This window comes from Ornithorhynchus anatinus, chromosome 3 (assembly GCF_004115215.2).
Source record: "Ornithorhynchus anatinus isolate Pmale09 chromosome 3, mOrnAna1.pri.v4, whole genome shotgun sequence".
In the NCBI taxonomy this organism is placed as follows: Eukaryota; Metazoa; Chordata; class Mammalia; order Monotremata; family Ornithorhynchidae; genus Ornithorhynchus; species Ornithorhynchus anatinus.
Genome location: NC_041730.1, coordinates 32093965 through 32110127, shown reverse-complemented (window position 1 = coordinate 32110127; position 16163 = coordinate 32093965). Strand labels below are relative to the sequence as shown.

Sequence of the window (16163 nt, the reverse complement as noted above, 5' to 3'; positions counted from 1 at the left end):
AATTAGTTCCTTGATGCTTGCTTCTCCAGCTAGGCAGAACGAGGAACGGAATTTGAAATTATTGTACATGAAATGGGTAGAAAGAAGCTTTAACCTCTTCTACCAGTCCTCTTGGCTCTCTTCAGGGAGCTAAACTCCCATGTTCTTGTTCTCATTCCCTCCTAAATTCCCTTCACTGCCCTTCATTATTCAACAATGCCCTTAGTGTAGGAATAGTTTGATTGCCACAGAAAGCAGGAGAAAGAAGTAGTAAATTCTGATTCACAATTGCCGAACTCTTATGTACTTGGGCCATTTCACTTTTACCGATCAAAGCCCATGCTTCTTCGTCTATAGCTAAAGTGGCATGTATGAAGTATGCAATTTTGCATTTTTCCCGAAACATTTTTTAAAGAACAAATTTGACAGATTTGGACAGTTTTCAAGCCTGTTCATGAGTCACAATCATTCTGTACAGTCCATCCATTAAATCCAAATTCTTTTCTGAAATAAATTTGTCTATAGATTGTGTTCTTTGGTAATGCTATAGGTGAAAGCAGTTTTGCTTAGAGAACATTGTCCAAAAAAATCAAAACCTGATGAAAATGTGAAAAGTAGAGCTGCTATTGACTGATTTTCTTTGGATAAAATTTCTTTTGGAGTAAATACTGTAGAAATTCTTGGATAGCACTCTTTAATCTGACACATTTTATGAATCAGAGAGTTATTCATTTTGGTCCTTAAAAAATTCATCTTTGGTTAAAAGTAATATGACTTGGTTCAACAAATAAAAGTACCATAAAGATATTTTTCTTCTCTATTGAATAAACTTTTTTTGGCAATTTTTTTTAAACAGACTTTAGCATATGGTGATATGAACCATGAGTGGATTGGCAATGAGTGGCTCCCAAGTTTGGGGCTTCCTCAGTACCGTAGCTACTTCATGGAATGTCTTGTTGATGCTAGGATGCTGGATCATTTGACTAAAAAAGATCTTCGTGGACAGCTTAAGATGGTTGACAGTTTTCACAGGTAAATAAATGGTTGGGATTTTGACAAATCGACTGCCAAGGAGAAGCTTTACTTTCATTGACTCTAAGAAGCATATGCATTTTCCAAACAGGAACAGTTTCCAATGTGGAATTATGTGTCTACGGAGATTGAATTACGATCGGAAGGAGCTTGAAAGAAAAAGAGAAGAAAGCCAGAATGAAATAAAAGGTTAATGTACTGTATTTTACTCATCTTCAGATTACATTGTTGCTTATGAGTGAATTGGTAGCCTCAATTTTTTTCTTCTTGAAGAATGTTGGCGAATAAGGAAGTGGAAAGTGTATTGATAGTATTCTGGGTATTAGTAATGGCAAAATACAAAATGGATTAAGTTCCATCTGCATTGCCAACTAATATTAATTTCCTGTCATGTTTTCTAGTATTTAATCCAAAATATTGGCTAAACTTCCCAAATTTTGGACAGAGTTAGTAAAATATTTAAGGATTAAATGTCCATTTTATTGTGCTGTACATATACTGTCTCTCAGTGAGAGTATTTGTACTTATGTGAGTATATATGTACTCATAAGTGTACTCATATATACTTTCTCTTCCGCACCAATATCAATGAACTCGATCAAAACACCTTAGAAATATTGAAATACTCTACAAGAAAACATGTTTTAAAGATGCTACCCATGTTTCCTCAGAAACTAGCTTGGTTGAAATTGTCTTCACAAACAGATGCTCTCCCAAAAAGTCTTCATGCAAATTTTGTTTAGATTCAGAATATAAATAAAATATTGATAAAGTAGGCCACATAAAGGATGAGGATTTGTTGATGAGGATAAGGGCCCCAGTAGATGCAGGGTGTATGGGCTGTGTCAACCTCCCCACCTGACCCCTTCACCACACGATGTAGTGTGATATGGCCAATAGGCAGGCAATAGGAGAGTGAAGGAAGCCAAGGGAACTCAGGGATAATCCTTACACTTGACAACCATCTCCTAAATAGAGTGTCAGCTATATTTTGTATAAGAAATTTCATTATTCATTTTATGCTCTCATTTTCTTTAAACTCTCTCTTCCACCTCCACAATAGATGTTCTTGTTTGGAGTAATGACCGAGTGATTCGCTGGATATTGTCAATCGGTCTGAAAGAATACGCAAATAACCTTGTAGAAAGTGGAGTTCATGGTGCACTTGTGGCCTTAGATGAAACTTTTGATTTCAATGCATTGGCTCTCCTGTTACAAATACCCACTCAAAACACACAGGTAATTGACGTACTTTCTATCTCTTTGCCAGCTGAACTAAAATAAATAAATAATCCAGAATTCTGGAGTAATTTAATATATAGGGTGAAGGAATGATCGCTAAGGCGATCAGTAGGTTTGATGATGACCCAGACAGGGCCATCAAGCTAAATATGGCTAGATGCTTTTCAGAGTACATGAATGTATAATTTATCTCCTACAAACCTTGCTTTAGTGATAATATTGTGGTGTGTTTTTTGTGGGTTTTTTTTTAGGCCCGTACCATCTTGGAAAGAGAGTTTAACAACCTTCTAATTATGGGTACCGACAGAAGATTTGATGAAGTAAGTCTGACATAAGTATTTTGGGACGTTTATCAAATATGCATCCAGAATATGTAATAATGGAGGTAATAACTTGAAATACATAAAAATTATTGTGGATAGATGTAAACTATTGTGGATATTGTGAACTATTTATAAATCTTTTAACCAGAAAAGCTTCAGAGATAGGAAATCTAGGTATACATTAGAGTTTGTAAATTTGGAGACACAATAAAATACAAATTTCTGTTACACTTTCCATAGGAGAGTAGACTTTTTCTTTTCACATCAAAATCGTTTGTTTCCTATTCACATAAATTATGGCCACGCTAAATGGAAAAGTTCACTTTCATGTAAGTAATAGTTGATACAGCCAATATTAAAATTGATATAACTTGGCCATGATCATCTGTCCTGTTTTCAAAATAAATACTCTTGGTTTATCAATCTGTTAGGAGGATGATAAAAGCTTTAGAAGGGCACCTTCCTGGAGAAAGAAATTTAGACCAAAGGATATTCGAGGTTTAGCTGTTGGATCAGCAGAGACTCTCCCTGCAAATTTCAGAGTTACTTCATCAATGTCTTCACCCTCTATGCAGCCAAAGAAGATGCAAATGGATGGTATGTAAACGGATTTTTATTATTCCTAAGCATGATGCATTTTTCTATTGGGATGTGACAGTTTAATTAGTCAAAATGCTTTTGCGTATTAAACATCTGAGTTCTCTGCATGTTCATTTGAAGCGTATTATCAATTTATTTTTAAACTTTTGTCTGTATCCTATTCAGATATTCCTGTTGCACAATAGTGGGTTAGTGCGTTTGGCTGTTAACTGAAAGGTTGGTGGTTCAAGTCCACCCACCGACAACTTTAAGAAGCAGCGTGTGGCTCAGTGGCAAGAGCATGGACTTGGGAGTCAGAGAATGTGGCTTCTAATCCTTGCTCTGCCGCTTGTCTGCTGTGTGGCCTTGGGCAAGCCACTTAACTTCTCTGTGCCACAGTTACCTCATCTGTAAAATGGGGATTAAGACTGTGAGCCTCATGTGGGACAACCTGATTACCCTAGCGCTTAGAACAGTTTTCGGCACAAAGTAAGAGCTTAACAAATACCATTATTATTATTATTATTGTTATTTAAACTCATCAGCCAAAAAAATTCTACATCAAACTTCTTGGCTTGTGTAGTAGTTCTTCTGATTAGTGTAACTCTCAAACTGAAGCAACAGTTTAGCAAATAGTATCCTAGTGGCATTTTCAGAATTAAACCACCAAATTGCTAGTATATTTTATGTTTAGGAAAAATATGATTGATTGGAAATAGTGTCAGTATAATTGTTCAGAAGCTGATCATTTCAAATGTAAGCCTTCCCCTTTTTCCCTTTCCTGTTTTGCTTTTAGCCATTTCCTATATTCATTAGGACTCTGCGGTAGTGTGGGAAAAGGAAAAGGAGGTAAAAGTCCATTTTACTTCTTGCATTCAGCTATAATAAGGGGTTTAGTTTGAGGAAGCTGAAACTGTGAGTCAAAAGGAAATTTGGTATCCTTGCTGTTCCTGTTTGTTGTATTACATCTAATTGGGAATTAGCTATGAAAGCAACTATGCTTGGAATTGCTTTTCATGCCTCTGGTATTTCTTCATGATTTCTTAATGATTTATCCCATTAAAAAACAAAGACAAATCTCTTCCTTAACCTTATTTTTTAGTGGGTTGGAAAGGATAGGGTAGGACACAGGTTGTTTTTTTTAATTCTAATTATAACATTTGCATTTCAAAACTGAAGGGCCTTGCTGTAAGTTTATTGGTCCCTACCAAAAGTATCCTTTTTAAAATGCAGATTTCATTGAGGCATATGAGGGTGGGAAGCAAGTAAATTCATACAACCTTGCTTAACTGGGAAATTCTTGCTAGGCTGGTTTAGCAGGACAGCATTGTAAAGGTTCTTTTTTAAATAGTGAAGAAGACTAGAAATACACTTACTGAGAAGCACGGTGGCCTAATGGAAAGAGCACAGGACTGGGTTTAATGCCTGCTCCTCCATTTGTCTGCTTTGTGACTTTGGGCAAGTCACTTCATTTTTTGGGGCATCAGTTTCCTCATCTGCAAAATGGAGATTCAGTACCTGTTGTTTTTCGTACTTAGACTGTGAGCCCTTTGTGGACAGGGACTGGGTCCAGCTGCCACTTGTCGGCTTGGTAGCCTTGGGCAAGTCACTTAACTTATTTGTGCCTCAGTTACCATAATCATCTGTAAAATGGGGATTAAGATTGTGAGCCCTGTGTGTGACAGGGACTGTGTCCAACCCAATTTTCTTGAATCTAACCCAGCATTTAGTTCAGTGCCTGGCACATAGTAAGTGCTTAAATACCATTGTTGTTGTTGTTATTATCTTTTATCTACCCCAGGGCTTAGTACTGAGCTTGGCACATAGTAAGTATCAATATTTACTGCAACGATTAACTCATTGTTTTATAGCACACTAAAGAATGAAATATTTTGGCACAGATTTCTACTCTTGAGATTTTTCCTATGCTTAAGAAAGAAAAATGTGGAATTTACATAAAAATTCCATAATTGCCTTTGTCATCGGTTGAAGGCATATAGGTGAAGTTCCCTGTGAAAATGTGAGATCCCTGACAAATCTATAAAACCATCAGTCAGAAGTAGTGTGTGTGCTTTTCCCTGTGCACATAGTTATTATATATTCTTAATTTTTTCCCTTGCTTCATTTTGTATTTTGAATAATACTTTCCGTTCTATTTATTGAGTACATATTGTATGCAGCACATTGTACTAAGTGCTTGTGAGAGTACATTAGAGAACTAGACAAGATTCTTATCCTCAAGCAGTTTACGATCTAGCAGTGGAGAAAGGCCCTAAAATAAGTTACAGAAAGGAGGAAGTAATAGAGAATAGAGATAAGTGTGTAATTGCTGTGGGGAATTATGAACTCTGAAGTGCTTTGGTGGCAGGAATGCTGAAGTGGCAGTTGGGGGTATATAAGATACGGAGATGATAAATTGAGGAAGGTTTACTTCAGGTGGTATGATTTCAGAAGGGCCATGAAGATGGGAAGAGTTATGTTCTGGAGAATATGAAGGGAGAGGGCATTCGGGCTAAGGATGGGAGTAAGTAAGAGATTGGTGCATGAGATGAGAACAGGTAAAGCGAGTAGATTTGCATGAGGGGAATGAAGTGTGCGAGCTGGGATGCAGTGGGAGAAGAAAGTAGAAAAGAGCTGATTCTGTGCCATTAAGCCAGTGGTCAGGAATTTCTGTTGGATGCCATTAGTGGATTTTGATCCAGGCAGAAGAGCAAAGTGTGGCCTGGAAAGGGTTGAAAATGGAGGCAAGCAAATAAGCAAGGAGGCTGAGCAGTAGTCAAACTGGGGTGGGCATTGCTTGGGTCACCTTGATAGCTGTTCGGACAGAGAGGAAGAGGCAGGTTTCTGAAGTGCTGGACAGGAGAAACGGACGGGCTGTAGCTAAAGACTGAACATGGGAATTGAAGATAAGGAAAAAGCCATGGTCACGGGCTTTTTTTTTTATGGTATTTGTTAAGCACTTACTATGTGCCAGGCACTCTAAGCTCTGGGGTAGATTCAGGATAATCAGGTTGGATGCAGTCTGTCTCACATGGGGCTCACAATCTTAATCCCCATTTTTCGGATGAGGTAACTGAGGCACAGAGACATGAAGTGAATTGTGCCCAAGGCCACACAGCACACAAATGGTGAAGCTGGGATTAGAACCCGTGTCCTTCTGATTCCCAGGCCCATGCTCTTATCTACCAAGCCACGCTGCTTGCGAGATGGGGAGGAGGGTAAGGTCAGCTGTGATGGGAAACTGAGGTGCGGGAGAGGATTGGAAAAGGATGTTCAGTTTTGAGCATACTGAACGTAAGGTACTGACAAGATAACCATGTAGAGAGGAGGAAAAAAATATAGAGGGAGAACATCAGGGCCAGTGAGATGGATTTGCGATTCATCTGCATAGGAGCTCTCCAAGAGATAAATTGTATTTGTGGAGCGCTCACTATGTGCAGAGCACTATACACTTTAACGGAGTTGTAAATTAAGAGAATGGGGCTTTTGAGGGACCCCCCTTACAATTAGGAAAAGGGAGACAGAGGCAGAGCCGGCAAAAGGAACTGAGAAGGATCTGCCAGAGAGGTCCCAGAAGGCTGATCCAAAAGAGAACTGTGTCATAAAAACCAAGGTTAGCATGTGATTCCAGAAAGTAGTGGTCCAGAGTGTCATGCCAGAGGCAGTTGTGTGTTCAAGTAGGAATAGGATAGTCTCATAGATTGGACAAGGAAAAGGCTATTGGTGACCTTGAAAAGTGGTCGCAGTGGGGTAAAGGAGTGGGAAACTATTCATTCATTCAATTCATTCATTCAATAGTATTTATTGAGCGCTTACTATGTGCAGAGCACTGTACTAAGCGCTTGGGATGAACAAGTCGGCAACAGATAGAGACAGTCCCTGCTGTTTGACGGGCTTACAGTCTAATCGGGGGAGACGGACAGACAAGAACAAGAACAATGGCAATAAACAGCGTCAAGGGGAAGAACATCTCGTAAAAACGATGGCAACTAAATAGAATCAAGGCGATGTACAATTCATTAACAAAATAAATAGGGTAACGAAAATATATACAGTTGAGCGGACGAGTACAGTGCTGTGGGGATGGGAAGGGAGAGGTGGAGGAGCAGAGGGAAAAGGGGAAAATGAGGCTTTAGCTGCGGAGAGGTAAAGGGGAGATGGCAGAGGGAGTAGAGGGGGAAGAGGAGCTCAGTCTGGGAACGCCTCTTGGAGGAGGTGATTTTTAAGTAAGGTTTTGAAGAGGGAAAGAGAATCAGTTTGGCGGAGGTGAGGAGGGAGGGCGTTCCAGGACCGCGGGAGGACGTGACCCAGGGGTCGACGGCGGGATAGGCGAGACCGAGGGACGGTGAGGAGGTGGGCGGCAGAGGAGCGGAGCGTGCGGGGTGGGCGGTAGAAAGAAGGGAGGAGAGGTAGGAAGGGGCAAGGTGATGGAGAGCCTTGAAGCTTAGAGTGAGGAGTTTTTGTTTGGAGCGGAGGTCGATAGGCAACCACTGGAGTTGTTTAAGAAGGGGAGTGACATGCCCAGATCGTTTCTGCAGGAAGATGAGCCGGGCAGCGGAGTGAAGAATAGACCGGAGCGGAGCGAGAGAGGAGGAAGGGAGGTCAGAGAGAAGGCTGACACAGTAGTCTAGCCGGGATATAACGAGAGCCCGTAATAGTAAGGTAGCCGTTTGGGTGGAGAGGAAAGGGCGGATCTTGGCGATATTGTAGAGGTGAAACCGGCAGGTCTTGGTAACGGATAGGATGTGTGGGGTGAACGAGAGGGATGAGTCAAGGATGACACCGAGATTGCAGGCCTGAGAGACGGGAAGGATGGTCGTGCCATCCACGGTGATAGAGAAGTCTGGGAGAGGACCGGGTTTGGGAGGGAAGATGAGGAGCTCAGTCTTGCTCATGTTGAGTTTTAGGTGGCGGGCCGACATCCAGGTGGAGACGTCCCGGAGGCAGGAGGAGATGCGAGCCTGAAGGGAGGGGGAGAGGACAGGGGCGGAGATGTAGATCTGCGTGTCATCTGAGTAGAGATGGTAGTCAAAGCCGTGAGAGCGGATGAGTTCACCGAGGGAGTGAGTGTAAATGGAGAACAGAAGAGGGCCAAGAACTGACCCTTGAGGAACTCCAACAGTTAAAGGATGGGAGGGGGAGGAGGCTCCAGCGAAGGAGACCGAGAATGATCGGCCAGAGAGGTAAGAGGAGAACCAGGAGAGGACAGAGTCCGTGAAGCCAAGGTGAGATAAGGTATGGAGGAGGAGGGGATGGTCGACAGTGTCAAAGGCAGCAGAGAGGTCAAGGAGGATCAGAATGGAGTAGGAGCCATTGGATTTGGCAAGAAGGAGGTCATGGGTGACCTTAGAGAGAGCAGTCTCGGTAGAGTGGAGGGGACGGAAGCCAGATTGGAGGGGATCTAGGAGAGAATGGGAGTTAAGGAATTCTAGGCATCGATTGTAGACGACTCGTTCTAGGATTTTGGAAAGGAAGGGTAGTAGGGAGATAGGACGATAACTGGAGGGGGAAGTGGGGTCAAGAGCGGGTTTTTTTAGGATGGGGGAGGCGTGGGCATGTTTGAAGGCAGAGGGGAAGGAGCCCTTGGATTGCAGTGGGTTGAGAAGCGAGTTGGAGAAGAGGAAGTGGAAGAATGGGGGTTTATAACCCATTTGGGAAATTTGGACAGGTGCGGGAGAAGGGATATGGAGCAATAGCTGGATTATGAAATTTAACTCAGGTGAAAAGAAGCTGGGTCATATAACTGGCCACAGAATCAATAAGCTGCTTTAATGGTAGCTGATGATGTGTGGAATAACTTTGGTGGTAAAAGCACAAAACTGGTCAAATGCCTATTTCGGATAAGTAATCAAAGTATAGGAAAAGTAATCAAAGTATAGGAACTCCTAACATTGGTTGTACTGTGACTATTACTTTCTATAATGGATGACAGAAATTTAATTTTTGCAGTTATTTAAAAACATTATTTGAATTGATTAAGCCTTGAGTTTATTTTTTAAAGAAATTAGGCAATTGGAAGTAATAAGCAAAGTCAGCCCTGATTTTTAAAACAAATTTAATGGTGAAAATTAAACCGAAATTGAAAAACTGGTCCTTAACTGAGTTGTGTTAAGGAAACTGACCATTTTACTATAAATCTGCCTTTTCCAGTTAGTTTGTCACACATAGTTGCATTTTTAAGCACTTACTCTGCAGAGCACTTTACAAAGCACTTGAGAGAGTACAATAAATTTGACATGATTCCTGTACTCAAGGAGTTTGGAGTCTAGTACAGGTTGGTAGAAGTAATAACATTTCTTTGCATCAACTAGTTCAACAAAACCACAAAGCATGTTTACACTTAGAACTCATGAGCTTAAAGTATAATCCCCTGAGATAAGTGTTCTTCAAATCCGGCACTGCTGTGGCTATTACCTGTAAGGTGTTAAAATGTTTGAATATAATCAGTAGATTTTTAAATCTTTTCTTTTTCATCTTGCTCTTCCAGAAAATAAGTTTAAAAATCAGTGCTTCATCTATGGAAAAATATTGACCAACAACAGCTCTGTTTTTCTTAGTTCAATGTGTAGAATTGCTTATCCTGCAAAAGCGTATATTTGTGCAGTGCAAAATAAATATTTCTCCTAGGTGTTCTGGGAAATGAATTGTGCTTATGCTGAAATACAGGCATATTTGCTGGTCCAACAGACATTTTCTTAAGGAGCAAATAGAAACTTTAAATGTTGACCTTTATCTGACAGAATTTTTGCAGACGTCATATTTGAGAAAATTTTGAGATACAGTCTTCACATTTTCTCTTGGTTCTTACAGTGGTTTTTGAATGGTTAATGTGCAAACCTTTTGTTTCCTTGTATTGAAGCCCTGAGACTTTATGCAGATGATAAATTTCTTCTCTTACTGTGAAATACTCTAAAAGTCGCTGACCTTTTTAACTTAGTTTCCATAAGATTTCTCCACTGCAGATGACTTTTCTCCTCCATTATTCCTAATTCAAAAGGGATAGAGAAGGTAGTGGAGCCCCCAGTTATCTATCTCATGTACACTATTTTCCCACTTCCACTGATCCATAATTCTGGTTAGGAGGAGTAAGTGTAAGCAGTCGATCCAAGTTATTAAATGCGATTTCTGATTATTAGTGACACTGACTTTTCCCTTCTGAGATTCTCAAGGAGTATAGCAATGCACCGTGGAGTTAAGCAGGGCAGAGCAAGTTCCTCTCCATACTCTATTTGAAACCTGCACCTATTTTAATTTGGGGGGCCAGATAACAACACTGCTACCTGAGAAGCAGCACGACCTAGTGGAACAAGCACAGGCCTTGAGTCAGAGGACCTGGGTTCTAATTCCAGCTCTACCACTTGCCTGATGTGTGACCTTGATCAAGTCACTTAACTTCTATATGCTTCAATTTCCACATCTGTAAAATGGGGGCTAAAACTCTGAGCCCTGTGTGGGACATGGACTGTGTCCCACCTGATAATTATGTATCTGCCCACCTGATTATCATGTATCTGCCCCAGTGCTTAGTACAGTGCCTCGCACATGGTAAACACTGAATGAATACTATTAATAAAAACGCACTGTCACCACCCACGTTACTTCATTCCAGTGACGCTGTTTAAGCTCTACTTCCGTGAGAGAGCCACACCCCAGAACAGCCTCACTAACGCCAGCTGTGCTGGACTGCCATAATGTTCTATGCAGACATGATGCTTTTTTCTCTCCTTCCTCTTCTACCTCCAACTGTCAAATTCATGGAGGGAGTCCTCTCCTCCCAGTAGGGAAGGATTGAACGCTGTGTTTTTTTTTCAAATGTGCCTTATAACAATAATTTTATTTTCTAATATTAATTTCAAGCTATTGACCATTTGGTGTTTTTTTGAGTGACTCATTAAGGATATTTTAACAGTGTTCAATACCAGTGGGCATGGAGCTACAAGCAAAGTGGGTTCACCAATCAAAATCCATTATCCTGTGTTAAAATCTCAAATTAATTTCCTTACAGGTCAAAAACATTAAAGACCTACTAGGGTCAGTTTTTCCCTAATGCCCATTTTTACTAAGCATTTTAAGTAAGAACACAAAATAAGAATTGGGGAATATTTAGCCAATACACAGGTCTGCCTTAGATAGGGTGCTATGCCATGTAAGAAGAAATGGTCATGCTCATGTGCATGGCCTCGGGCAAGGCTCGAGTACTACATCTACAAATTTTCCTTAACACTGAGTTTTTCAAGAATGCAGCCTCCAAAGTTTTGAAAAATGGACTCTACTAGAATAAGAAATGACCAATTGGTGATGTTGGAAGTGATTGTCATTCGTGACTTTATAAAGTATCCTGTACCATATATAGGTAGCTTATCTTTGTTGGAGATTTTTTAGCTCTTAAATCTAGCAAAGTAGTATAGTTGGGACTGTTTGAAGAAGTGTTGTATGTTTCAAATTTGTGCATCGCTAGGTTCGAGTCATCTTACACTGTTCTGTCCGGGTCCCTGTCAGCCGTGCAAGTGGGGAAGTTAATAAAGAAGGGGAGTGATAGAAGGCGGCCCTCCACCGAGAGTGTTTCCCAAGGCCAGAGAGAAAAGAACCAATCAGTAACAGTTTGATCTTCAGTCCGACTCTCTGTCCTACGGGAAATTCTCTCCTGTCGCTGGTGATAATCTTATAATTTGAAAATATTCTGGACTATACTCACACCCCTGATTTTTTTTTTTTTACACTAACTGCATGCTGTGTTTTGCACGCTTCCTCCTATGGTGTTGAAACAGGCAATGTATCAGGAACACAAAGGTTGGATTCTGCAACAGTAAGAACTTACTCCTGTTAAAGCCTTCTGTTGGTGAGTATAGAGAGAGCCACATACGAATTATTTTAAAGGGCTGCACTGTAGATCGAGTTTACTTTCTAATTACATATTTTCAACTAAAATTGCTTTGAAGCTCGAATATCGAAGGAAAGCTTCAAATTTTCCCTAATTGATGTGGTTACTGCCTCAGTTTTGGCCCTTTGATCGTAACTGAGTAGCAAAAACACCCATCTGGCTAAATTTTGGCAAGTGAAATCCAAGGAAAGTTTCAAGTGTAGTAAGGATTTTTATGGAATATTTGGATGATTTTATTTAACATCCAAAAACTTCAGATAGTGAGGCACAGTTGTGCCATACTTTTGATTGACCATTTTTTAAAAAGTATGTTACTTAATATAGTCAAAATAATTAGGACCCTTCTGTGATAATAAAAATTTCATTTCCACATTTGTAAATAGAGAGCTGTCTAATGTATATATCGGGGGGGGGGGGGGAGAGGTTAGTTTGAAGTTCCTTACCTGTTCTCAGATCAGTCCGAATGGCACTTAAAATTAAATCAATGTTGATTCAATTTTTTTTAAGCAAGACTATATTTCAGTATCTTGAGCAAACATTATTTAGGGATGCCGCATTCATAGCATATGGTAAGAATATTGAAACTATTTTGACTCTGGATTCCAGGAATATTCAGAGTGGATTTTGCATTCTTGAATCAAAGACAGTTTTGTTAGGTCTTTGTTTTCACTTTAAAACAGTAAAATAGACACAAAATAGACTCATGTATTTTTAATGGATAAGAAGATTATTTAGACCGGCTACATTTTTTTCAGAATTTATATGAACATAAAAATGTTTCTAAGGGAGCATGAAAAAATAATCATTTGTTTAAACTGGAAATTTGGTCTGATTGTAAATTTGGTATAATTGCAATTCATTAACTGCTTGGGCAGCATGGTTTTTGAAGCCAAAGGTGCCCTGTTTCAATTATCTTTCCATTGGCACTAATGCTTTTAGAATAAGATAAATTACCCTGATCTTGATTAAAAGTATTCTGTCAAAGACTGAAATACCGCTCCCTGAAATTTATCTGATCAGTTGTTCTTCACAATACTAAAATTTTCCAATGCCAAAGGCTTTAAGAGTAGGAATTTGTTGTCTATGAGGTTTTCTATGATTCTAGGGGTAAAAGAAACTGTAATTTTTGCCTTCATAAAAGAAGGTTTAATTCAATTTTTAAAACTGCCTAAACAATCAGTGGTATTTATTGAGCACTTACTGAGTGCAGAGCACTGTAGTAAACACTTGGGAGAAACAGTACAGCCAAGTTGGTAGACTCGTTCCCGGCCCACAAGGAGTTTACAGTCCAGACAAGTATGGTTTTTATCCTGTTTCTTTTAAAGTAATATATTACTAAACAGTCACATTACAGCATATCAAAAATGGACCCACTCAAGTTGATCAGGAACTTTTTTCTTAGGGAAAAGCCTACTTGATTTTTTTAATCTCAGTTCTCCATGTAGCTAAATAATGAAAAATATCCAAGTGAATCACACCTACCATGCTAGCTGTGAAAGAGCAACTTTGGTCTACAAGCATGGATTGAATGACTGCTTGTTTACGTGCCAAATCTATTTAATTTACATTGACTTGCACTTAACAAGGTTTGTCTTTTCTTTTTTTTCCAGTTTACCCACACTACTTCTACAGATGATTATGCAGCATTTTGAATTCAACAAAGACCATATTTTAAAATTCAGTGGATCTTTAATGTTAATACTTGTCATATGGACCTGTCGAGATATTTTATTACAGAGTTTTTAATTAGTGAAAAATTAATGAGTACTATAGAGAAAATATTTTAGAAATAAATGTTTCTTATATTTATGTAAACCTATGTGACTTTTCATTTATACAGTTACTGACCTTTTTCATGAGTAACCGGATTATAAATATCCTTTCAAACCAGTTCATCGATGTTCTTATACTTAATTTGTTAGTCTTTCCACCTGAATGTACTGTAATGCTAATGTGTATAAATCCTATGAACTAGGGTTTTTGTAAATTATGCAGTTATTGTAAGTAACATTAATGTTTAATTTTTTAATAATAAACCTGATGGAGGAACTGAATTTACTGTGTTTATAAAAGTATCACGACACCAAGCAGAATACATTGCCAATCGGATGCAGCTAGTTCTAAAATAAGCAAATTTTTCATTGTGAACGGTTATGGTGTGTGATTTTAATTACTGATTATAACTGTACTTTTTCCAGCAAGAAAATGTTTGGTGTAGCCTGAACCGATTTAAAATTTCTTACCTTAAAACTCTTTTATCAGACACGAACTGGGAAATATCAGAACACTATGAAAAATATTATTCAGCTGGTTAACGCCACAACTTTTAGTCTCTGTTGTACAGGGCTTATATAGCTGATCTTCAGTGACTGAGCAAAAGCCATGAACTGAGAAATATTCTCTGAACCAAGAGAGAAAGACAGACATTGGGGAAAAAAATCCTGATAATAGCCTGCAGACAAGTGCTTTCCTCCCACATCCTTTTCCTTGAAACTCTTCGTTGAAAGGCTCTGATGCAACTGTTCTTAGAGGACCAATCACCAAGCACTGCACTAATTTCAAAGACATTGGTATATACTAGAAGATGAAGGCACAGTATCTGAAGAATTGTGTAGTGCAACTTTTTAAAAAGGCCTTATTTTTCTTACGTAAATCGTCTTTTACATTTGTTTGTAAACATGTTTAAAGACTGAATCTGGACACACAATTTTAGATTTTGATGGTTATAGCCATTTCAAACAGTATGAGTACAAAGTGTGTCTTTTATTTTTTAGATGGCATATTAAAAAGCCAGCAAGAAATCTGTTCAGATCATGGTGTGTTATTTATTATGCAACAAAATATATATATATAGCATGTCTTTCTTTTTTGGTTTCTGCTTTCAATTTACTTGTTCAACTCATTGTTACTGTTCAGTTTTCTATTAATCTTTTGTGAACTTTCTGATTATGTAACAAAGTCTGTACAGTCTACTTTTGAACTATTTTTATCACAGTATTATTTATTGCTTTCTTTCAATAAAGTACTGAAGCTTTTTCCACTGCCAATACAAACAGAATAAATTGTAATTATATTGAAAGATGACTGCAGCTGTTTTTTTCAACTTTTTGGATAGTAAATACATGCAGATCAATTATTGGGATGAATTTCAGGTGATTTTTTAAAAATATATCAATAAAAACAAAGCACTGTTCTAGATACTGGGAAGAATACATGGACGTTAACTCTGACAATTCCCTGTCATACGAGAAGGTTATATGTTATATATTTATATTGGGGAAGGAGGAGCTAACGGCTAAATTACGACAGTTCAGAAACAGTGACAAAATAATAACATAAGATCATGAAATATTTAACGTATCAGGATTCCATCCTATCAAAAGATTTCCTTTTGGACTCAAATTTGATTTGCTAATTTGCAAGAGAGGTCAAGAGACCATGTGCAAGAGGTCTTGGGATTCTTCGTTGCATTTTCTTGTAATTGGACGGATTGCACTATAAACAGTTTATGCACCTGTAATCATTCTATAAAAGTGTGTGGCAGAGCTTTTAAGACCTTGGGGTGAACTCCATCTCAGCCCCGATTTCCAGATCGCTTCCAGCTTCAGCTAGTTAGAATTAGTGGAACAGAACTTTTCTTGTGCAAGAAAGTGGTCCCTCACCCCGTATGAGGCTTTAGGCAAAAATATGCAACAGTTCAGATGGGGCAAAATTATTTTTGATAGTATTTCTGTGCATACTACAAAAGTTATGAGAATTAGACATCATAAATATGCATTCATCTCTTTTATTTTTACAGTGCAACAACAGAGATTTGTGTTAGCTAATTTAATATTTTGCTCTCTTATGCCCCACTTTTAATACTTAGACATTTGGAAAGTCTCATCCAAAGTTAGAGTTTAGATCAGAGGCAGCACTACAAAATAGAAATTCTCAAATTCTTCAAACTGTGACCAATCACTTTAACTGAGATCAAAATTGAAGAACAGTGTGCAGGCAGTTCTCTCCGAGCCAGCCCGTTCATGAGGAACCATATTCTTCTTCACCTCCACTGTCTTGTGCAACAAATGCTTCCAATTTGATGTAACGAAAGCCCTGTATATCAAGGCAACAAACCTTAAGTAAAA

The 16163-nt window shown here is 38.8% G+C and overlaps 1 protein-coding gene across 8 annotated transcripts in view; it reads left to right on the top strand.

Moving 5' to 3' along the window:
* Nucleotides 1-15115, top strand: part of PPFIA1 (PTPRF interacting protein alpha 1) — a 110062-nt gene extending 94947 nt beyond the window's left edge. For 7 of the 8 annotated variants that reach the window (XM_029059609.2, XM_029059610.2, XM_029059611.2 and 4 more), the window contains 7 exons: nucleotides 836-1011; nucleotides 1103-1200; nucleotides 2075-2250; nucleotides 2505-2573; nucleotides 3008-3173; nucleotides 11924-11994; nucleotides 13647-15115. In XM_029059609.2, the coding sequence (XP_028915442.1) occupies nucleotides 836-1011; nucleotides 1103-1200; nucleotides 2075-2250; nucleotides 2505-2573; nucleotides 3008-3173; nucleotides 11924-11982 (744 nt within the window). In that variant the 3' untranslated portion in view covers nucleotides 11983-11994; nucleotides 13647-15115. The remainder of the gene's footprint in view (nucleotides 1-835; nucleotides 1012-1102; nucleotides 1201-2074; nucleotides 2251-2504; nucleotides 2574-3007; nucleotides 3174-11923; nucleotides 11995-13646) is intronic. The other variant, XM_029059606.2, reaches the window with a different exon arrangement.
* The last annotated feature ends 1048 nt before the right edge of the window (nucleotides 15116-16163 follow it).